Source organism: Dreissena polymorpha, chromosome 13 (genome assembly GCF_020536995.1).
Source record: "Dreissena polymorpha isolate Duluth1 chromosome 13, UMN_Dpol_1.0, whole genome shotgun sequence".
In the NCBI taxonomy this organism is placed as follows: Eukaryota; Metazoa; Mollusca; class Bivalvia; order Myida; family Dreissenidae; genus Dreissena; species Dreissena polymorpha.
In genome coordinates this window covers 60,056,570-60,081,735 of record NC_068367.1, presented here as the reverse complement: position 1 = coordinate 60,081,735, position 25,166 = coordinate 60,056,570, and the positions used below count along the sequence as shown (strand labels likewise).

The following is a 25,166-nucleotide window of genomic DNA, read 5'->3' as shown; positions in this document are numbered from 1 at the left end:
ATCTCGTAGAGGGGGGCGGGGTCTGCCCTTGCTACCCGTTGGGGACCTACAGCCTCAGACTCTCGGCTAAATTTTCCGGATTTCAAACTTGGGACAATTGACACACTCCGACTCAGTCATAAACAGTCAGTCATGAACAGTCAGTCAGTCCTGAACAATCCTGGATATCATGTTGAATGACGTAACAAAATGTTCAAAACTAAAAAGTGAAGGGCAAAATACAACCAGAAAACCAAGATAATTTCAGCAATTCATTTACTCCAGAATGATGTTCACAATTACAATTCCAATGACAAAAAGGTTCCTTGATGAAAATACATTTGTACAAACTCTCTCATACACATTCAACATGTCTAAATATAAGCAGAAAATGTCAAATAAACACCATTTGACATCCGTAACCTCTGTCTTATACAAGTCCATAGAAGACAGCAATAACATAAACACTTAAAACAAGTTAATAGTAGAACAGTATATTTTTTTTTTTTAAGGCATTCTTCAACGGCAACAATTTATTGTTGAACCACCACTGTTCTGTACACACATATTGGGCCATTTAAAATCAGTCTTATCAATATTTTTCATTAGGGAACGAAAAAACTGAACAATGTGTTTGAAACCATTAAAACCAAGATACCAGGTCATTTTGATACCAGATTACGTCATTATAAGTACCTCAAACTTGTTCTTGTATATAACTATTATGGTATTGCACAAACAAAAAATCTGGAAAACAGAAGAAATTGTGTCAGGTAGATTGGTTGCTAAGGTAATAAAAAATGACAATATTTACACACAAAAAATCGTCAAAAAGTACAAATGCATATTAAAAGAATGCATCATATGTAAAATGGTTACAGGGAAGGAAAATGTCCTTGGATAAAATCTAAATTAAAAAAAATATTTTTTTAAGGTTTCTTAAAAGTTTATATTCCAATAATGTAAGCTACAAACAGTACATATACAGTGATTACATTGGCAATGTCTACCTTTGGAATACCATATCAACTTTTATATTTTAGTAAAACTGCGACCTTACAGATTTTCAAAGCACAATAGACTTATGTAAGTTTAAATGGTTGTAATTAGTTAAAACATTTCTAAACAGACATGTATCCAAAACAAGTACAGCTGTAACAAGAAATAACAATTCTGTATAGCAATTCAATAATTCAGTGGTAAAAATATAAAGAAAACAGTTACGTATTAGAAGACAGTTAAAAAGTATTGCTGTTTATTATTGGAAGACAATACTATTGATCTACAGGCCTCAGCAGTACAATATCGTGCATAATGTTTATAAAATATGCAAATTACGAACGCAGTTTGATTTTGCAGGTGTTTCCACTCCTGATAAAATGCATAACACAGTTCCAGAGAATCTATGAGCTTCTACAAAATCGGAAATGGATTTCAAAAGAGTTATTTAGTTTAATTATTTAGTTAAGTCATCGCACCATTTTCAGGGATAATTGAATTCGAACAAGGTAAAGCAAAAGAAAACAACTTTACTTTATATGCCGATTTGTTTCAAGACAAAATTGTGCTTAGGCATACTTTTACTGGCCTTACATCTGTGAAGACCAAAGATCACAATCTGAAAACAAAATAAACATGACAACAAGACTTGACACTGAAAAGTTAAGTTCAAAATCTGGAGTCTTAAGTTTAAAACCTGAAGAATCAGTTCAAAGTCTGAGGACTATCGGCCTGTTCAGATGATGCAGATTTGACCAACTGGTACCAAAGGCAGACACATTCCAGGAAGGGGTGTTGCACACGATACACAAAAGGTGATGAGTAATGTATGGTATGCGTCTACAACGGTTCCAGGAAGGTGTGAAAAAAACAGAAAGTGAGGTTTTACTGAGGGGGAAAACTGAGTATTTTGAATGAAAAAAATTGCCTTTTCTTTCTAAATGATCCATATCACAGCTTGTTCTTTGTTCAAACTTTGTACAAAGTACACGATATACGCTAATAAGGTTACATGGGTTGTAGTGTCCGTTAAAAACCTAAATCTAACATTGATTATACTCAATAGCACCTGGTTCAGAAATTAATATTGAAAAAAGCAAAATATTGTAAATGCTCAGCTACAATGCATGTGGGTTACACATACGCCTTTCCTATACAGATTAGAAAAAGCAATTCGAACTTAGAATTGCGAGAAAGCATTTTACCATCTGTTTTCTGCCAATAAATATGTTAAAATAATTTACAGTACACTCTTTGAACTATATATATTAATAATAAAAATATAAATTAGGATATAAATTAAAAAACACTAAAGGCAAAAAATAGATAAAATATATATTTAAAATTACAAATTAAAAACATATACATAACTACTTTCAATAAAAACTATTAGATTTGTAAAACTTAACAAACCTATGTACATAAAAGTGGCTATTATATTCAACACTAAACCCAGATGGAAAAATGCTTTCAGCAAATCAAGTGCAAACCCCTTCTTATCTCACATAATAACATGTGGGTACTTGATTAATATATAGCTTTTAACACCAAAACAATACCAAAATCATGAAACATTATTAAAAATGACACAAGAAACTGGTGTGCCTGAGTTAGTAACATTCGTCGTGGAATAAATACTCTTGGCTGTTTAATATCTTGGTAGATATAAATATATTCATATGAAATACTATTATCCATGTATTGCAAATTCAGTTAACTAAAAGTAATCTTTTACAATATATAGTCAAGAAAACATACAATTTGATTTTGATTTGATTATTTTGTGTGTGTATTGACCTCAGTTACAACAGTTTCTGTATCATTTCTTGTAAAAACTGGCACAATTGCAAATTGAACATGCTATAATGACCAAAACCGACACTGACACATTCTCACATTCACACTGAACTTCGCTTTTGCTGACAAAAGAATGAACACAAGAAATATGAAAATAAACTTGCGAAGAAAAAAGCCAAGAACTCTGAAAAAACAAAAAGCACCATTTTTTTAAATGAAAGTCAGGTCTGAACAAAACTCTTAACAATACACATTTGAAAGTTATAGTTATTCTGCTTTTTTGCAAAACTTTCATTTGTTTATCACTTTTCACGCTTTTCTTTATTTTCTCTTTGGGTACAATATGCCTTTTCCTGATTAAGTTTCCGTAAGTCTGCATATTTAACATAGACATAGTCACATCAAGTGTAACTTACAAACAAAAATAACAAAATAGTTGATCCCTTATCCAACAAATGCAACATGTAAATAAAAAAAAAAAAATGTAAAGGACGATTCCACTCACACTATAAAATAATTAAGCTGGAATGAACAAAAGCAAGTTTCCCTCTTGGTAAAAAAACAGAATTTGAACCTCAGATAAGTTAATGATACAGTCAAACTTTATGCTGAACCCACCTCTTTGTAAGAATTTTTGAGGCAGTTTTAATTCGCACATCTTTTTTGAATCAAGTATATCTAAGGAACAACAGAATGGACCGTGAAATTCAAGAAAATAGCTCTGTGAAATCAGACAAGAGTGCCATCAAATCGTGGAGCATTTTGCCTAAAACTGATTGATACATCATTAACTTTGGTCTCATAAAGTCTATATATCTATCAAAACTTGTGTGCAACACGTTATCACTAATTTGCTCATTGTTTACTGTTTCTTCATTTTGACTGTATCCATTGTCAAAAACATGAACAAATATTTGAAGATGGTGTAATTAATCAAATGAATGAGCACTTTTAGACACATTTGCTTTAGAAGTAAAGAAACGAACGACTAAAGAAATTGTAAAATTACTCCACATTCATTTTTCCCCAACACAATTGAATAAATTCATTTACTCGTTTAAACATTATGTACACAAAAAGTATTAATCATGAAAAGGCAAAATTCTTTAAAAGGCAGTCATCAAAAATAATGAAATAATGAACAAATATTTACAGGGTGATTGTTTCATATATTAAATTGAATTCATTCACGTACGTACACACACAAACACTCAAAACGTAAAGCACTATTTTCAATTGGAAAAGAACCCCAGCAACAAACTTTTTTTATTTGACAACATGATGAGATGCTACAAAAAATGACTTACTTTTTGCAACAGTTCAAATGAAAATGAATAAAAATAAGAAAACCTAATTACTGCACTATTCAATTTTGCTGTTTTATTTTGTTTTAAACATTTAAAGAGATAACTCGATAACATGACTTAAGACACTTCTGCCATCAATACACAGTTTGAGCGTTTATACACACTCTGCCACTTCCAATCCTTAATATCAAATAATCCCATTTATTTAAGATTAAATCCCATTCTTTCAAGAAATCATCCCATTTTTGTGTGCAGTTATTATCCCTTTAAATTTGAATAACATGATAAAGAACGAAAATTATTCACGTTTTTGTATCATGTTAAAGGCAAAATTAGGTTTTCCAAAAAGAGTCATCAAAACAAACATAGTTCACACAAAAACATCTATACTAAATGACACTAGGATCTACTTAAAAAAATATGTACAACAATTTATGTCTATAACAATTTAGACTTTGGGTTTTCGACAAATCACCAGGTATGTACACATCAAAACCAGTGCATACAATTACTTAAACTGTAATGTAAACATAACAATTCACAAAACAACAGTATGCATTTAACAGTTTTTTGCATATTTGTATGTGATCAATATCTTGTCCATTTCAAGTCAATCTTTTACAAACATCTTTCTTTTACAATCACCAAATTAAACAAAATTCAATTTCAAAACGACAAGCCAATATGAACTATTTCTAGGTAGTGCTGTAGGACAAAACTTGTCACGGGAATTCCCTGTAAATTATTTCAAAATAATAGTCAATGTAAGTTGCGAAAATTGTTATTTTAGGGCAAGTCAATGTTACTATTGGTAAAACTACATGTAGTCTAAAGAGTTTTATGAGCTTTTTGAGGTACTTATTTCATAATCTCATACAGTTCAAATTGTACAGTTTGGATAAAAACAGTTGCCTAAAGCTATTTCATTTTGTAAGTTGCATATCTACATTAACACTAATCATCAAACATAAGTATGAAAAATTAAACAATACAAAAATAAAAAATAAGACAAAAAATTGTAATCATAAATCAGCAGAAACAAAAATCAAATAGATAAAACATGAAAGAAAACATTTTACAAAACAGTTCCAGGATAAACCACTGTCAAAATATTAAACAAACAAAATGAAATTGTAACACCACCCTAAACCAATCCTATCTAATTTAAATTCAAATCATCCAATCAGATCAAGTCTTTCTTGCAAAACCATAATCTACCCAATCAAAATCTGTCTGACAGCAGCAACATCCAATCAGATGAGAGTAAGTTGATCATGTGACGTGGTGAGTAGCTGGCTCTTTGTTAGCCTCCATATCACATCGGAAATGTTCTTTTTAAACTAAGATGGTTGGACTGAAATAAAAAAATCAAGATTTTGGATACACCTCATGACACACAGTCCAAAAATAGTATATATTTTTGAAACATATATGCCTCTCCCCCACCCCAACCCCACCCCCAGCATGACAAACATACCACTTTATATCATCCAAAGAATTCTCTTGATATTGTTCCAAAGCTAATATCATGATAAAATTCCGAATGAATTTTCTTTTAACCTGATGACGTAAAAATCAAAATTAATAAGACAGCTTTCTTTCCACCAAAATAACCACTACATCACTTTACATGATCCGTAGATTAAACCCTTCAAGATATTGTGAGGAATGAAATTTGTTGTTATAAGCCCCTTTGAACTTGACCTTTGACCTATTGCCCTCAAAATCAAAGGATATCGCTCTTTCCTCCCAACTTACCAGTATTCACATTAAGACGATCATAGTTCAAAACATTCTATAGATATAATAAAGAAACCAATTTCTTGATACATGCCCATGTGACCTTTATCTTTTGACCTGGTTACCTTAACATTGGAACACATCTTATTTTAATCCCATGAATCTCTACACCAATTTTCACGATAAAAAGTAAGTGTTTAGAATAACAGTGCCAAGGAATTCTTGTGAGGGAATTTTCATAACCATAGTAAATAAAATTATGTGATACACATTGCAGTTCTATAAACTAACAGGCAATAATTCTTTAAAAAGCTTAAAAGAGTAATTATATATTGAAATCATAGCATTAGTTAAAAATTTTGCCAAGGTCTTTTAGCAATTTAAATATGTGTTAAGGAAGTTAAGCAAAATGATTTCCAACGTCAGTTGTTTTTTGTCATCAATATATATCAACATGTCTTAAATAACATTCTGAATTCAGATTAAATATGTTTTCCATTCCAAAAGAAAAAGAAAAAGCTACAATTATTTTATTTTACCATAGTCAAACACAAATTAATACTGAACAGACTTGTAAGGAAAAGTATATTGCTATAAACAGATATGAATCTATACTACACAACATTAATAAACTGAAACACAAGAGAAAGACACACATTTTAAAGCCAGATAGGGTACACATTTGATTGGTTGTCTCGCCATTCTTTAAGAGCTCAATAAAGGGTGACAATCTGTTGTCCACATTTTGTTTCTGCTGTCTTATTCAATATTTAAAATAAGATTTTATATTTGCTATATTATTCAGTTAAGGAATTTCTGTATTTTAAAAGAAATATCCCCAAAAAGATCAGATATTTGCTTTATAATTCATAAAATTTGAGGAATATTTGCATCTGATACTGAAAAAAGGAAATCCAGACACGCTTTAATACAATCTGCTGTGTACAGTGTAAAGGGAAGCACCCCTGTCCAAATTTTAAAACTTATGACAACTGAGCAACAAAGGGGAACAACTGTTATTGTCCAGTGTTTTTAAAGAGCTCAACAGGGGAGACAACTTACTGCTGTGCCTTACTTGGCAGGGGTGGGGGTGTAGGCTTGAAAGTGTCGATGCATGTCCTCAACCGTGTGTTCCTGTGGAAAGATAGAGAGAGAGGTTGTGTTTTCCTTCTGTGTCGTAGTCCTAAATAGAAACAATTGGTTTAATTAACAGATATGAGGAGAGTGGTGCATTGCACGTGATCAACAAATGGAAAGATAAAGCTAAATGGATTTTTTTCAATGTTGGAATTTTTTTATTCATCAAGAATTTGATGATAGTTGAAAGTCTTGATTGTTTGTTGAAAGAATTGAAAATAACACAGTTTGTCTAATAGAATTGAATCTAAGTAAAGTTTAGTAAACTTCTGTGTTATGTACAATCTTGCCAAACAAAATTAATTAAAAGGATTATTGCATATGAATTTCAGATCATATGGAAAACTGTTGAACAGAGAACACTGCATTTTAGATAGAAATTGTGACTTTGGAATCGTTAGCATAGGTACAGAATAAGACAGTGTGATTGTTTTTGCAACTATATGGGGGTAAATTGGTAGGGAAAATGGTAGTGGCTTCAACAACAAAATGCACCCTTTCTGTCTCAAAAGATAACAATGAAAAATAAAGTTACGCACAATATTTAACAGATACAACAGAAAGATGAATCCTTTGAAAAGTTTTTTTTGCAAGTGTTGCACAATATGTATTTTTGTGATTATATTTTACTTAATGCAGTCTTGAACAATCATTGTAAAGGATTTCAATTGTTTACTACAAGATTTGTGCTGGTGACAGGTTATATCTACACAACAACCAAAGGGTGGACACAACAGGACTAGTACTTACATATATGCACGATTTTCATTTGTTCATATTGAGGGTAACTTTATTTTGATAGCAATTATATAAAATATTCATTTATAATTAATGTGGGAATTAAATTCATTCGTTTTGTTAGAAAACATCATGCATATATATGGCTAGAGTGGAACAAGAGGGCATGAAAGGCCCAAAGTCGCTCACCTGAGATAACAAGATTTTATTGGGACAAATCTTCTGACCAAGTTTCACGAAGATCGGAAAATAAATGTGGCCTCTAGAGTGTTAACAAGGTTTTACTATCGCCATTTAAAGAAAAATGCCCCGCCCCCTGGCAACCACGGACAACGGATGACGGACAAAAGGCGATCACAAAAGCTTACCATGAGCACTATGTGCTCAGGTGAGCTAAAAATCAAAACAAAAATTTACAAAACATGTGAATTCTGTTGCAAACATTTTTGAAATACATTTAGCGAACTTCCCCAAGTTCACTTTGTATCAAAAGATATAATTTACACATAGATTGTTATATGCCTTACCAAATATACAGCTTCCCACATTTACTGCATGTTTGTTTTGTAAATTTTTATTTTCCTAATACTGAAAAAGCCAAAGTTCATATGTCATGGCAACGATGTTTCTATAGCAACAACACAGTGCAAGGTTGCCAACGCATTCCCAACACTTCCCAAGTTTACTGCATGTTTGTTTTGTAAATTTTTATTTTTCTTATACTGGAAAAGCCAAAGTTCATTATGTCATGGCAACGATGTTTCCTTAGCAACAACACAGTGCAAGGTTGCCAATGCATTTCAGTATCCATAGCAACAACATTGAATTGTTGCTTAGACATTACATTTTCCATAGCAGCAACACTGTGCATGGTTGCCAATGAGTTGCTGCTTAGACATTTTCCATAGCAACAACACTGTGCATGGTTTCCAAGGCATTGCGGTACACATAGCAACAACACTGCATGGTTGCCATGGCATTAAGGTAACCAAAGAAATTACTCACCTCAAGTGGAACTGTTTGTAAAATGGTCCCCTGGTAAGGAACTTGGTAACCAGCATTTGCCAGAGCAGCGTACTGTAACGGAACAGAATACACATTTTTATATTTAAAAAAAGCAACCTTTCAAGAAATTACAATTATACTGGTCAACAAATTTTTTCTTGTTGATTTAGGTGATATACAAATCTTTTTCTGCCATTTAAACCAGAAATAATAGCCATTGAGTTCACCATCAAAATTTGCCTGGCCATTATTCAGGATCATAATAGCAGTCCATCTCAATGTTTTCATCCAAAAAAAAAGACATTGAAAGAGAAGAGTGACACTTTTGTGTCACAACATTTACACAACTCTATATTTTTCGATCATTTTAATGATTATTTATTTAATATTAATGTTAAGCAAACAGGTTTAGAAAACTACCAACCACCCACACTACATACACCCTTTAAATATTTGCATCCATTGAAACCATTGCATAACACATTAAAACACTCATATTTTCATCAATAAGCAGAAGTCATTTATATAACTGATTTTGCAAACCGTTGTCATTCCAAAAATTTAAGAAATTGAGAATATTACACAAAATACATTTCTATAGCACCAATATCTGAGACGTTTTATAAGAACAATATATGGTTACAAAAAAAGAACCATAACAGAGAATTTATAGTCACAAATATCACTAAACTGTAGTATTTTTATGACACATGCACAATATGTTACGACAAAAGCATGCACTTCAAAGCTATATATAAGTAACCGCTATGATATATTACACAGAGATAGGTAGCAAACAAATGAAAGTTAACAAATTACAACCATTGAAGTAATTAGCTCTATATATACAAGCAGCGTTTGAAAACCTTGAAAGTCAACTTTTAGTTTTCTAAATAATTGTTTGTTTTTCGATCGGACAATACAATAAGATTTTAAGTGATGCGTTTCTTTTTTAAACCTTCGTTTCAAAGGGAGTGCAATTTGTTCAAAGTGTCCTCTTATATCCGTCAAAATAAGTTATGAAAGGGTTATATTACTATTACTGTGAAACCATTTATTCTCGACAGCACAAAATTTTTATAAAAATTACGATTTCGTCAGCACTTAAATTCGCCGATTTCTGATTTTGAATTTTAAAAAAATGCGTCAGTCAATATCCGATTTGTGTGTAATACATATTCGCGATCAATCGCAGTTGCGAAAAATCGTGGTACGAATGTGGGAACACACTTGAGAATCACTGCAGGAGGTGGGGCCTGTTTGTCACATGCCAATTAACTAGTCTTTTGTTATCAAGGGACAGTAATGGACCCTCATAATATATGCCATTCACACGTTCATTGTTATGATAAGCGGACAAGTGGGATCGAATAACCGTTAACGAGTGTTTGTAACAACAAAGCCAATGGCCAATTAGTCTTATTCTATTATTATAATTGCCATACTGATAACAATTTTATTAAAATGCTGTCAATACTGTTTTAAATCTGTTTGTGTTATACGAAAGAGGTTCCAGATTGTTAAGTGATTTTTTTTTCAAATAAAATGTGTTTTTATTCTGATATCAACATTAAAATTATAAACTCTATGTGTGTGTTTGTTCTTAAAAAGTAAACTACCGGTATATAAATCAATAATGTCAATAATTTAAAAATAAATAAATTGATACATATAAAATAGTAATAAGTGTGGTTAAACGTAAACAATCAAACAACAAACAGCAATAAAAATAATCTTTATTTATTTGTGATAAATACGCATGTTGATCACACATCGTCATCTTTTCATTTGGTTTATTGTCTTTCATCGGCATTCGCTGCGTGATGGCTAATATGCAACACCCCTGAATAACACAATGCACCTAATGGGTAATAAAGTTATAAACAATTAGCGCTAATTCATGACCATTCTACATAAACGAAGTCAACGCATTCGATACAGCTGTACTGCACACGCGTTTTAAAGAAGTGTAACGTGTCAGTTAAGTACCTTGTGTAATCTACATCCCTTTGTGTCAAAACCGGATTAATCTTGATTACCAAACAGCAGTGAATGTGTGCATGGATTATATTGGAATTTAATGCCTCATGTCTACGGTAAAGTTTTAAAATATTGTTCAACTTAGTGTTTATTTTTGTTCAAACAAAGAGCATGATTGTTCGTTAGGATCTTAAATTCGCCGATCGGTCGACTGACGAAATTTATGAAAATTAATGCCTGACGATTAATAATGGTTTCACAGTATTAACTTTCTGTCCTAAAGTCAACAAAATTATTCGCAAACATTTGATAGGTATTTAATAACAAAAGATTATGAAGAAAAAACAACACATTGTAAGTTAGCATTAAGTCACATACTTTATTGACTTTTTAGAAAGCCAATTGCATTATTAACTCGTTAAAACTGATTGTTATCATGTTATAAACCTATATCAAACAATCGTTACAACAAACCCCTCAATTAACTTCTAAGTACCATTATAAATAGGTAATTAACTAATTTTAATTATCATTTCTAAATCCAAGCTTTTCAACTTAAAAATGTAAACTAACAAGATATTATAATACAGTGAATCAGAAAAATTCCAAGAGCAGAGCTTGAAAATTTAGATTCTGCTATTTACAGATACAATACAATTGTTCAAACACTTAATCCCTCGTTTTGTGCATAGTTGTGTGCATATTATTCCAGCTAACGTGTGTTAACAGCAAAATCACACAATTTAAAAACCATGTTATGCTCATTTAACTGAAATATAGCATCAATCTTAAAAGAACCTTTACACATGTTCCTTTGCATACATCCTACAGATTGTCACATTATTGCTTTTGTTAATCCGAACACATTAATATTTTAATTGAATAGTACTAAATAAATGAGGAAAAGTTTGAAATTCCGCTTTTCTCATAATTCAAATCAATGATGCAAAGTAATATAATGGGATCAGTTAAATGATGCAAAGTAATATAATGGGATCAGTTAAATGATGCAAAGTAATATAATGGGATCAGTTACATGAGCATGAACACTTTTCTAGAACACTTGCAGCCTCCCTATGTTAAATCAAACAGCAAATCACTCTGCACTTTGTGTACTGATACTCAAGTCTTGTTAAGAGTCGACCAATCCATGGTTGACCTTTACCCCCTGCTGACCAATCCAATGCTGACCGGCTGACCTTTAAGTCCTGTTGACCAATCCAATGCTGACCTTTACCTCCTGCTGACCAATCCAGTCCTGACCTTCAAGTCACATAGACCAATCCAAGGTTGACCTTTAAGTCTTGTTGACCAATCCAATGCTGACCTTTAAGTCCTGTTGGCAAATCCAAGGCTAACCTTTAGGTCCTGCTGACTAATCCAGGTTGACCTTTAAGTCTTGCTGACTAATTCAAATTGACCTAGCTGAACTTTTCAATGCTGCCTGGCTGGCTTTAAAGTTCGGCTTAGCAATCCAAGATTGACAATTCAAGTCTGGCTGATAAATCCACGGATGACTACTTCTACTCCAAGTATAAGTTCTTCAGCAAAAGGCATCTTCCAGTTAGCTAATTTAGATAACTCTTTTACGTTTCACATTCACAGCATATTAGTATTTTTGTCAACACTTTTTCATATCTTTTTTTCAATTAAAGATGTTTTGTTTCAAGGAGCCCTTAACTCTTGTTAGTTGAATTAATGCTGGGTAGCATAATATTGTATTCTTCCAATTAGGCTCTTTCTAATTACTTGGGGAGCCCTGTGTAGGTCATTGACAGCCAATCTTTGCATCAGCCTTTTAACCCTTTACCACTTAAGATACGTATTTTGATGTAGTCCCATAGAAAGTTGAATTTAATTAAAGACCTTTGTTACTATATTCAAGTTTTAAAGGCTTCATTACCAATCCTTAGATACTGAGTAGCAGCAAACAACATACAACCTGAACAGGCTGGGTGTTTCTCGCAGGCTGTTCTGGTTTTATGCTGTTTGCACATAGCCATTTTCACTTTGCTTATGAGTGGGAAAGGGTTAAAAGCAGTCTTTAATTGCATCAGGGTTATATGATAAGAAACAAAATGTTTACAGATTGTTTTAATAAAGATAATAATTAAGTAATGACACGTTTTACTACTGCAAAAATCCAATAAACCTAAACAAACATGTACAATAAGTTAATCGACAATTATTGTCATCACATACAAACCAACTCACGGTTTACTTACTAATTCAATATAAGCAAAAAGGATGTACAAATTAACTTATCATTTTGAATTAAAACAAGATGTGTTTGTGAAACACTATGTCCCCATATATCTGACCTTTGACCTTGAAGGATGACCTTGACCTTTCACCACTCAAAATGTGCAGCTCCATTTGATACACATGCATGCCAAATATCAATTTGCTATCTTTAATATTGCAAGTGTACATAAAATGAGCGATTTTGACCCATATATTTGACCTTTGACCTGAAAGGATGACCTTCACCTTTCACCACTCAAAATGTGCAGCTCTATGAGATACACATGCATGCCATATATGAAGTTGCTATCTTCAATATTCCAAAAGTTATGGCAAACTGTTTAAGTTGGAGCAAACAAACACACAAACAAAGCAACAAACCAACAGACAGGGTAAAAACAATATGTCCCCCACTATAGTGGGTGGGGGACATACAAATCAGTTTACATCTATATAAAGCAAAAGTTCCTCACACATACCCAAATCAACAATGGAAAAAAATCCAAATAACTTTCAACATTTAAATACATATTAATTAGTTTCCTAGTGACCTTCCATTTAAACAAGCAAACTGATTGAATTGATAATTCCCTGGCAAGTTAATTTTGTTGAAGGATGGGTGCAGAAATAAAAGAAAATAGCTCTCATTTGATTAAGTGCATGGTTATGGTTCTTGTGCATGGCACTTCTACTCATAGATATCCATAAAACCATGCATTTTTCATGTTGAAATTTGGTGTACTATGAAAAGTTGAAAAGTTACATAAAACAAAAAAGGGCAATAACACTTATTTTAAGAAAATATAGGGTAATGGTTCTTGAGCATGGCAATTCTCATCCATACACCCATGAAATTTCATGCTGAAATATAGTTCAATTCTGAGATATAGACCAGAAAAGTTTGTGACCAAAGGGCAATAACTCTTTTTTAAGAAAGTGTAGGGTAATGGTTCTTGAGCCTGGCAATTCTAATCCATACACCCATATTTCATGTTGACCGACGGACTGACAGACGGAAGGACAACACATAACCATATCTCTCTGCCTTTGGCGGGGGATAACACGTACAGTATTCCAGCTGTGTTCTGGTACAAAATATATCATTACACATACACAATGCATAAAAATAACCTATAAATAAATGTGTAGCTATACAAATTGATGAACGGACAAGGCTTGTATCAATAACTTACATAATACATTTTATTTACTTACACTTGAGCAAATTTCAGGAGATTTTGTATAAGAGGATATATGCATTCAACATTCGAACTGTAAATGAATTCTGAACAATAACAAGAAATAAGTTGATAAACTGGCCTTTATACCCCTTGACCTTTTTTTAACACACTAAGGAATCATGCGGAAAATTCATGATTTCTATAAAAAGATATATATAAATAGGACTATAAAACTTTGTTTGTTCCTTTTTGTTTGAACAATGCTGAGAATCCAATGTTTTAATGTAAATGATGAAAAATTACTGTAAAACTTAAAAATAAAAATGTATTAATCAAATGATAACTTTTTACAATAAAATTTTTCAAATTAAAAAGGTAAATAAATGAGCAATACCACGCATAGATTAAAACAAAACATGACTATATGAAGTCTGCTTAAAAATAAATTTGTTAAAATAATTAATAACAACACCAACAAACTAACAGGTTGCCATATACTGTACAATGCATACAAGTTTTAAATCTGAACAGTACTAGCTTTGGCAGTCGATACATATGCAAAGGTGGTGGTAAATATTATGTGGCTACACTGCACCATGTTTTGATGGAATATGCGGATTTCCATTATTTTACCAATTTTACAAAAATAGCCAACATCTTTTTAATTAAACATGACAAATACTTTTTTGTATTCTGAGGCCCAAATACTGGTAGATATAAATACTTATGAACAAAATAGTTTCACCTGATCTTAATCTTTGCAATATAATAGTTTTCCAATCCACGGTCAACAATTAAAGAAACAATTCCATAACAGGGAATATCCGGAACATTCTTGAAATGTTTAGTCCTTATTTTATGCGTTTTTAAGATAATTTTCTTAATAATTTGATCAAGTACTGGAAATACATTTCAAATTGAAGGTACGATATTGGAACTAAAGTCTGAAGGGTTGCTTTGGATAGGAGAGGTGAAACATACATTTTTTTAAAAAACAAACCGTGAAGAAATATAATAATTTTTTTACAATTAATTATAAGTGCCTAAAGGTATGTTTGTTCAAAAGAATTAACTATTGTCAGATATTTGCATATTCCATTCAGTGCTGCTTTTTTTATGAATACAATGCATTTTATATAATATATGTAGTAACAACGGTCAAGCTTACATTAACAAAGGCAAATAAAAATAATACAAAATATCTGGGTTTTGTAAGCACAATTAGTTGACGGAATGCGTGTCCATACAAAATCAAATCATTGAAATCTTTTTTTAAATTATATTTTTGTCTGTTATTTTTAAAATAAAGCATTAACTCTGTAATTCGGGAAAAGTTTGCATTGTATGATTTTTTTAAAAGTTTAAAGTGAAAATTAAGAAAGCTTGAACACCTAAAGATATTATTGTGGTCGATTAATGCAATGGCCAACTTTTTATAAGCATAATAAACTGAAGTATGGTTAACCCTTTCAGTGCTGGAACCGAATTTTGAAGGCCTTTGCAAACAATTAGGATCCAGATGAGATGCCACAGAACGTGGCGTCTCATCAGGATCCAAACTGTTTGCTATTCTGATAGTACTCTTTGAAAAAAATCAAAGAAAATGCTAATTTTAGAAATTCAGCAGACGACATTTTAGCAGACGACAAATTTCGCAGAATGCAAAGGGTTAAGCCTCGAGTGCGGACATTTTTGACTTGGGTGTTATATATACATGAGGTTTGATCTGAAGTAAATAATATGTTCATACTGTAAATGCAGGCTACAATTTTGACTAGAGTTTGTGATTCTTGTAAGGGGTATGTCGAATAAACTCTGGTTACATGTAATAACTCAAACCATGACTATATAGTACACGGAAAAAAACAGATACATTGGTCAGCTCTCTATGTAAACACTGTGCTATATATTTACATTATGAAGATAAAATACTTTGGAAGAAAAAATACCTGAGAACTTAGAAACCGTTTTAGCCTAAAACTGATACTGAAAACAAAACGAAAACCATTAGCAATTTTGCGTCTGCTTACCAGTTTACCACATTAAGCCAACAGACAAAAAAGCTATTTTGCAAAATTATTCTAATTTGGACATTTCCAACACAGTCATTTCTTTTCAAATTATAATCTAACTGAAACACTGTTGGTAAAAGCCCTTCTGCTATAAAAGATTCCAATAATTTTTTAATAGATTTGGAAAATCCACCTTTGCTTATTTAACTCATACAATATTGTGGTATTTAAAAAACAGACTGCACACATTTCATATGCAATGTCAAGAGTCTGGGACAAAATGGATATAAAACAGTTTTTAGACATCAACCTTGTTTACTGGCGAGGTTAATCAACATTTTTGTCCTTGAAGTGGGACCATTAGAAAATATATTAAGTCTTATAGAGAATTCCTTTCAGAGCCAGTGCCATTTCCAGTGCAAATTTCAATGTTGTCTGCTCTAAATTTCTCGGTCGACATTAAAAGCTAAGAGTTCTTACTAACAAACCACTGCAAACTCTACATTAAACATTTCAAGAATCCTTATTTGTTTCACGATATCAAGTACCAGAAACTGCCAGGCTGTTTCATTTTATATATATATATATTTTTTTTTATTTATTTTTTTTTGGGGGGGGGGGGGGGGGGGGGGTACATAACAAATGAATTCACACTTTGTACAAAAGGACTGTGCTGTCCTTTATTTTGGCACTTTAGGGAATAATCAGCCACCATCATATTCAAGAATGATCTATTCTTGAACAAGATGGCCAACTGGCAAACAGATAATCAATACAGCAAGATATAAACTACACAGAAAAAAAACTTGGCCCTTATCATCAACAAAACATTTAACCCTGATTCCTAAACAAGTCAAAAACAAAACCAACAAATTGAAGAAATTGATAAATAACACAATAACAAAAACAATCAAATAACCAAAAGAAACATAGTTTGAGCACTTTGCATCCCATTCATGAAAACAAACTCCTTTTTCAGCTCAATTTAAACATCACATCTTTGTCCCAGTTTTTTTTAGATTCAAATTTAAACCTTGATTGTCTTATTTATGATTTTTAGTTCTGTGTTCTTTGATGAATAGTTTTTTTTGAGTTTGCATGCACACAAACTGTTTAGAATGTTGTTTTTTTTAGAGATTCATTTCATTCTTTTCAACCATCCTCATGAAACAATCAAAAGACAGATGTTCAAGACGATTGGTCAGTTCAAATGAGAGGTGTGTCCACCTCGACTATCGATTGGTTGGAAATATGCAGCTGTCCCATTTGATTGGCTAATTGAGCAAAGGAGGCAGGATCAAAGCCGTTCTGTGAGTTACCCGTATGCATCGAGTGGGAAGCTATCATCTGCTTAAAATTTAACATTTAACTGCTTTCAAAATATTATTATTTTGTAAAGCATTTTGACCACAAAATAATTATAAAAATAAACAAAAATAGTGCACTGAAAAGTATTTGATAATTACTACAGACTTGTGTCTTATATACATTTTAAGAAATATTTTTTTCCTAATTAACCCTTCAAAAAAGAAGGTTTTGGGCCATCAAAAACATATATTAAAAAAATGTAAAAAAGATCTTAAATCAAAACGATGCAAGACAAAAAAATTGGAAATATTTGTGTTTCCAAAATATGTGCCCCAAAATTAAATTTCATTTTGCCAGAAAAACAACAACATTATATGAAGCCCCCAAAAAATGATACTTAACTTATTTAAATTCACCGCCCCGTAAATAACAAAACAATTTTAAGATTACTCATTAAAGTTAAAAGCTCCCGCACTCACGTAATGATTACTCACGTGTGCCATCTGTGGTTGCATAATGTACTGCGGTGTGACGAAAGCCCCAGGGTTGGACTGGACCTGGTAGGTCGTGGGCGAGGTGGCCATGCTGTAACGAGGCAGCAGCCCAGGGGTCATGAGCGCCGCAGCTGGGGTCCCGATGCTGTAGGGCAGGTACAGCCTAAAAATGAATGGAGGAGGTAATTAGAACAACCTGCTGCAACAATTTTTACAGGCGTTAGTAAGGTACTGGATGGGAGGGGGGGGTTATAACAGCCTGTAAAATGAATGGGGGGGAGGGGGTCAATTAGAATAGCCTGCTGCGACAACATTACAGGGGGGGCTCGTAAGTTACAGCCGGGGTGAGCAGGGGGGGGTACTGTTACAACACGGGCAGTATAAAGAATAAACCACTTGAGTTTTGTTTGATTGGACATTGCAGTATAATGTTTAGCAGTTAATTAATAATTGCAGTAAAATTCAGCATAATATTCTGTTAATCTACTGACTTTTTCTACACAAGTTGTCTTAGCCAATCAATCTAAGAGGCAATCATGATTTTTTTCCTTAAGATATTGCTAAAAGATAATTGAAACAGAAACAAGCTTTCACAACAACATCTCAGTCGAACCGTCTATATTCGGTCTGAATTAGTGAATGCATCCGCTATAAAATCTGGTCAATTAAATTTACAATATGTTCATTATATGTATATCTTACCCATTTTGAGTTAAGGCAGCTTGGTCGTATGCAATTGTTGGGATTGTCTGAAAAGAAGGTACATGGAAATTAAGCATTTTACCAACAGAAGTTGAAAAGGGCCAATTTAAAATCGAGAAAATGCACATGGAAAATGAAAACACATATCTCCCTATTAATACTTAAAAATACATTCTTTAAGATGATGCGTTTAATTTAAGCTGAAAGTTATTTATATTAATGTAAGTGGGAACCAAATATGTTCAACATTTTTAATACATAATTATGATCCCATTAGCTATATATTTAATTCTTTATTACAGTATTTAATGAAAAAGTACGGACAATGCTTTAAATAGCTTTTATAGCAACTGCTCATATATTTAATTTTATGGTTTGCAGAATAAGTGAATAATTAAACATTTTACAGGGCATAAAACAAGTGTCTTGATCTTCCTTAAGTTAACATTTGTTTTAAAATATTAGGACTAAGTTCTATTACTAAGTACTATAGATAGGTGATTCAGCTTTGTAATCACAAAATCAACAAATTTTTAAAGAGCAACTTACTAATTAAAGTTTACATTTTAACATTTACACTCAACTATGAACAAATTTGTTGATCAGTCCATTAATGTAAATTAAATGCTTTTATGATTGGGGATTTATTCAAATGGTTTGCAACAAGATGTGAAATACATAATAGATAACTGCCAAATATGGGTTATTATAAAAATATAAATGTTCTTCATGCTTGTGCAAATTTAAAGGGATCTTTTCACGATTAGGTAAATTGACAAAATTGAAAAAAATTGTTTCAGATTCGCAAATTTTCGTTTAAGTTATGATATTTGTGAGGAAACAGTATTACTGATCATTTACCATGGTCTAATATAGCCAATATATGCATCTTTAGACGATTTAAAAACCTAAAAATTATAAAGCGTTGCAACGCGAAACGATTGAATAATTTGGAAAGTTCTGTTGTTGTCGTTAAATTTTGTGAAACTACGAAGATTTCTCATATAATGCATAAAATACTTCAACCAATTATGCTTGGCAGAATAGCCGAGCGGGCTAATGCGTTTTTACTCCAGGTTACTCCAGGGGTCACTGGTTCGAGTCCAGCTGCGGCTACTTTTTTTTTCCTTTTTTAAATTTTATTCTTGATTTTTTAATGGAGCTTTTAAGATCCAATGTTTACATTTATCAATATAAAGCACTTAATGACTTATTTTAAAACATGCCAAAAACTGTGAAAAGGCCCCTTTAAAGCTCTGTAAAAAAAGAAGAGCCCGAAACACACTATTAAAAGCAATTCAAATCTATGAATTAGGCCATCAGGTCATGTCATATTTTCACTAACCCCTTTAAGACAAAAGGAAGGTGACAACAATTATATTATTATATATACACATGTCAGAATAAGAAGGAAATAGGCAGTTGTTTATACACCAATATAAGAACAAAACCCAAGGTTGAAATCCACTCTTTTTTTTTAAATACTTTCAACAAAAAGCTTCAATGTATAATAGCCAAAACAGTAATATTAAATGCAGACTTTGCCGTTGAAAACAAAATACTTATTTTCTCAAAAATGTCTTTGAACTTGTTGTAAATTCTAATGTTTTCAACATTTGTTGAACAAAATTCTTAAGAAGGATTTCGTGGCAAATTAACTGGTAAGATATTTTAAAGTATACAAATATGTGCAAACATTTAAACTACTCCATGAAATGGTTACAATTTGCATATGCACACACTATTTCAAATTAACACTAGGATTTGAATTAAGTGTGAATGTACGTGTGCTATTTAACACAACGATATCTATTAACAGCCATGAAGTCATTTCAAAATTTGAATGTATTTTTATATATAATTGTTTATACCAACTAAAACATGGAGTAGTTTACAGTGTGATTTATACAAAATGAAAGGACTGATTAATACAAGACAACATGCTAAATGTCACATTCATGGTTGATGGAAGAAACACAACTCTGCATGCAAAAATTAAATAAATATTACAAGAGTATTTTCCCTTGATTCTGCCCCATTTTATCAGTGTATTTTTATCAATTGTTATATTCAATGAAACAGGCTTCAATCCAATCTTTTAAAATACAACTTATTATTTTTTATACTTCTAACCATAGATTCAGTAAAAAATACAAAGCTTATGATGTCCAGAAATAACCCTTAGAGAAAATGTGATCAGTGAACAAATAAGGTAAATGTTATGTAGACCATTTAACCAAAGTGGATAATTATAGTGTGGATTATAACAAAGGGTACACATCTAATTATGATACATTGCATATATGATAATAATATATTTTTATGTAAAATTAAGGACCAGTCGGAACTTACTACATCCGTCCGATCGGCCCATAATTTTGTGGGTTGAATATACGGCACCTTTTTCTTGTTTCCACCATCCGCAAATTTCGCTAACAGAGGCTCAGCGCATCCTGTATGTTGAAAATATGTTAAATACATATTCAATATTAAAGCATGATTATAACATAACTAAATTAATTATAAAGGAAAGGTATCAACAAACTCGCGGAGTGATTTTATGGCGCATTAACAAATATTGTGTCGACCACGCGATCATACCAAAATCATCAATCCTTATTAAAAGACAATCTTTTAGCAAAAAAAATCACATATTCAATAACATTGATCTACTATTCTTGACCAAAAATGTACGTCATTTATAAATCATAGTTATATATACATATCTGTAATGAAAGAGAAAACTTATCAAAACTACTTAAGGGTTTACAACATATGAGTGTTAATAAATTTCATTGACGTTTACACTCCCCTAAAATACACACATCTAGCTTTTAATAAATACTTCACATCTTTTCGAATAGTCGCTTTCAGGACTGTTCTTTTGGCACACGGCCCCTAACGGGTTAACCTAACTGCCAAAAGCCTTTTAAAAGTCTTGTATAATGTTTGGCAACTTTAAACAATTTCTGTTTGCTCACATAGAGCATTAAATAGATACAAAAGGGCCATGTTTGAATAAGGCAACTCCACAACGTTCTTGTGTATATTGAGCAGATAGACAAACATTTGTATATTGACAGGTCTGTGATTTCATTTGTGTATTTTGCGGCCTCAAAGTTAATAATAAACAAACCTTTGCAAATAGGTAAATAGGTTAATGATCAATTTATGTTCAAGAAATAATGCTGCTTATTAACACTAATTCACTTGTTTTTTTCAGTTTACCAATAACATGGAATTTGTAACAGATGTAAACATAAGTAAACATGTTTTGAAGAGGAAATATTCATATTTCATGTCTAAAAAAGATCCCAAAGAAAATAGTTTTAAATTATGAAAGTGTGTCAAATGTAAACAGTTGTACTCAACAAAGATTCATATTGTAGATTTCTATTGCCTCTTTGTATGCAGAAAACGTGCAAATATTGTTTCATGAAAAAATATCTACACAAACAAATATAACTTAGTATAAGTGAAATTATGTAATAATTTGAGATAGTGAAATCTGGTTACTCAAATGCATATTACACTAATTATTGTTTTTATCCAGGAAACAAATATTTTTTATGGCTGTGATTTTGACTTGTTGATGTTCAGGTAAAGAGATGATTAGAAAAAAAGTAGTGAAGTGTTAATATCCATTTTACAGATTTCTTGATGCTTAGGATTGACTTATTTAGGTTTTATCACCAACAGCTCAATATTAGTACATCAAACAATAACATTTTTTCCCCAAGTCATTGTGAATTGATGCTAAAATTCTAAACTTCACTGTAATAGGCCATACACCTAAAATGATGCAAAGAAGCCGTGTGAGCTAAAGGGAGAGAAAATCAGCCCCTTAGCCGTGGCGTAGTTGATATGGTGTTGGCCTAGAGACCAAGAGGTAACAGGTTTGATCCCCACTGTTAAAGGGTTCGTAAGATCTCCCCCAAAGACACCAAGTACTGGTTCTACCCAGGAAACAGACTAAAGAACGTTTCAATAAGTCTAAGTCTTTGGATGCTATCTTACTAAACCTAACAGCTTTAAACTAATGGCCCCCTTATTTTTTTTGTGGTACGCACCTGGCAGAATCTTTCCATTGAAGGCGTTGATCACCTGATCGCACTTCTCTTTCGACTCCATGCGGGCAAAGCCTACGCCGCGGCTCACCCCATCGGGCTTGCGCAGGATGCGCGTGGAGATCACCGTCCCGTAGTCCTTAAGCATGTTCTCGAGGTTCTGCTCGGAGAAGTACAGCGGCAGGTTGGCGATGTAGAGGTTTGTTGGGTCCTGCTCTTGTTGCTGCAAGAGAGGAAGAAATGTTGTTAACACTTTGCATGCTGGGAAATTTGTCGTCTGCTAAAAATGTTGTCTGCTGAATTTTTTAAATAAGCATTTTCTTCGATTTTTTTCAAAGAATACTATCAGAACAGCAAACAGTTTGGATCCTGATGAGATGCCACATTCTGTGGCGTCTCATCTGTTTCCAAACTGTTTGCAAAGGCCTTCAAAATTCAGTTCCAGCACTGAAAGGGTTAACTGAAAAAGTTTGACCTTGCTTTCAGAGTAAGGGAATAAGTATGAACCTAACACTGAGAAAACTGGGCTTAATAGATGTGCGTAAAGTTTTGTCCCAGATTAGCCTGTGCAGAGTTTGAAGGCAGTCTCTTCCAAACAAAATCCACTTTAGGGGGAAAGTGTCGTCCCTGATTAGTTAGCCTGAGCAAACTGCACAGGTCATTCTGGGACAACACTTGATGCACATTGCATATAGCCCAGTTGTCCTCAAACGTTGCTTTAATGTTTTGTAACTACTGAAGTTGAAGTTGCGATTGCAATAATTGTAATTGGAGTACGCTTCCTAGTATGTGAAGTTGGAATAAGACATCAATCTTAGAATAAACTGTCTTTTTTCAACAAGTTTACAAGTTGTATTTACTAATTTTGACACATTATAAGTTAAATAGACACTGGCGTATAAATTGCATCATAAAGAATGATTTAACTTAAAACTTGAATATATATTTGATTTTTTAATTCCAAAAAACAATGAAACCTTTTGCATGCATACATGACCAAAGATTACAAATACTGTCAACAAAATAAAAAATACCATCACTGTTGATTAATCATGGAAAAGTATTTATTATACTGAAAGTATAGACAGAATTTTACACAAATAACTTCATAACAGTTTTGTTTGAGAAAAGCAAAATGATGTCCATTCCAAGTTTGATGTCCTATTCCAAATTCACACAACACAGTGTTAGTAGTTTTTATTGCTGGACAGGACTGAAGGATGGAAAGTACCTCGGCAGATGGCAGCAAAGTTGATGCAGCCCTGCTCTTCTTGATGCAAGAAATGAAGTTAGAATAGAACGTATTAAAACATATTTTATAAAAGATCTGTTACATTCGTACAATACTAAGAATTCTTATTGTTGGTTAGTGTGGTTTGGGGGTTGGCTCTCAACAAAAAATTAAAACAGTATCCATTGTTTCAGCTTTTTTTTACTTTTTGCACTCACATAGTAAGAGAATAAGTTAAGGAGTCTTAGGCTAAGCTCTGGGAAAACCAGGCTTAATGCAGTCCACACAGGCTTATTAGGGACTCCACTTTCCGCTTGTATGGTATTTTTAGTTTAACCATTTACCCATAAGATAGTATTTTGATTTGTTTGTAGTCTCTTAGAAAGTTATATTTAATTTAAGACCCTTAGATACTGATGAGCAGCAAACAGCATAAAACCTGAACAGACTGCCAGTTACTCAGATAAACAACCCAGCAAAATCTAAAACACTTTAATTTTATTGCTCATGGCCAGTTGATATATTGCAATTATCAATCGCCCTTGAACACACATTTTTTTCATCAATCCATTATAACACAACTACATGTAAATTTCATGACTACATGATTGTGGATTTCATAATCAGGTGTCGATTTCAAATCTATATGTTGATGTCACATCTACAGGTTAATTTCAAAACTACAAGTTCATTTCTAACAAAAGTCAATTTCGAAAACTACAAGTTTATTTCATTATAACTACTTGTACATTTCGAACACTATAAGTCAATTTCAATGAGATGATCATGCATTAGACATGAACAAGAGAATCATTATTACTCACTGTAGGGCATTAAGCTACATAAATAATTGAAAAGCAAAGTTTGTCACACTTTTCTGCTCCACTGACATAGGAATTACAGCCAAGCCTAAATGGATGTACAGTCTGTAATTTATTCAAAAACTACAGATGCAGGTTATCACCAATTAAAAAATGAAATAAATTAAAATTAATGTCAATCCAAAGTTTTCAGCTGAAAATTGCAGTTATTTATGTCATTTTTGTTGGCTTCAACAAAATTTAAAATAAAACATATGCCACAAGGCTCATCAAAAACAAAAACGCTAAGGTCCTTTTTTACTCACTATTAATAACTATTTAAGGAAATTCAACATTATTAAAATTATAAAAATCATTTAGTACTCATTTACACTTGGAAACAAAAAAGACAATATCAGACAAATTAATTCAGTCTTTAACTGAG

General features: G+C 32.3%; 1 protein-coding gene across 25 annotated transcripts in view; it reads right to left on the bottom strand.

The window, feature by feature from the left end:
• Positions 1 to 238: 238 nt before the first annotated feature.
• Positions 239 to 25,166, bottom strand: part of LOC127856000 (RNA-binding motif, single-stranded-interacting protein 2-like) — a 247,648-nt gene continuing 222,720 nt past the window's right edge. For 17 of the 25 annotated variants that reach the window (XM_052391948.1, XM_052391950.1, XM_052391951.1 and 14 more), the window contains 8 exons: positions 23,922 to 23,960; positions 22,694 to 22,913; positions 20,976 to 21,076; positions 18,624 to 18,670; positions 17,907 to 18,084; positions 8,703 to 8,774; positions 6,898 to 6,956; positions 239 to 5,436 (listed from right to left, as the gene is read on the bottom strand). In XM_052391948.1, the coding sequence (XP_052247908.1) occupies positions 5,418 to 5,436; positions 6,898 to 6,956; positions 8,703 to 8,774; positions 17,907 to 18,084; positions 18,624 to 18,670; positions 20,976 to 21,076; positions 22,694 to 22,913; positions 23,922 to 23,960 (735 nt within the window). In that variant the 3' untranslated portion in view covers positions 239 to 5,417. Of the gene's footprint in view, positions 5,437 to 6,897; positions 7,006 to 8,702; positions 8,775 to 17,906; positions 18,085 to 18,623; positions 18,671 to 20,975; positions 21,077 to 22,693; positions 22,914 to 23,921; positions 23,961 to 25,166 lie in introns of all 25 variants that reach the window. The other 8 variants (XM_052391947.1, XM_052391952.1, XM_052391943.1 and 5 more) reach the window with 7 other exon arrangements.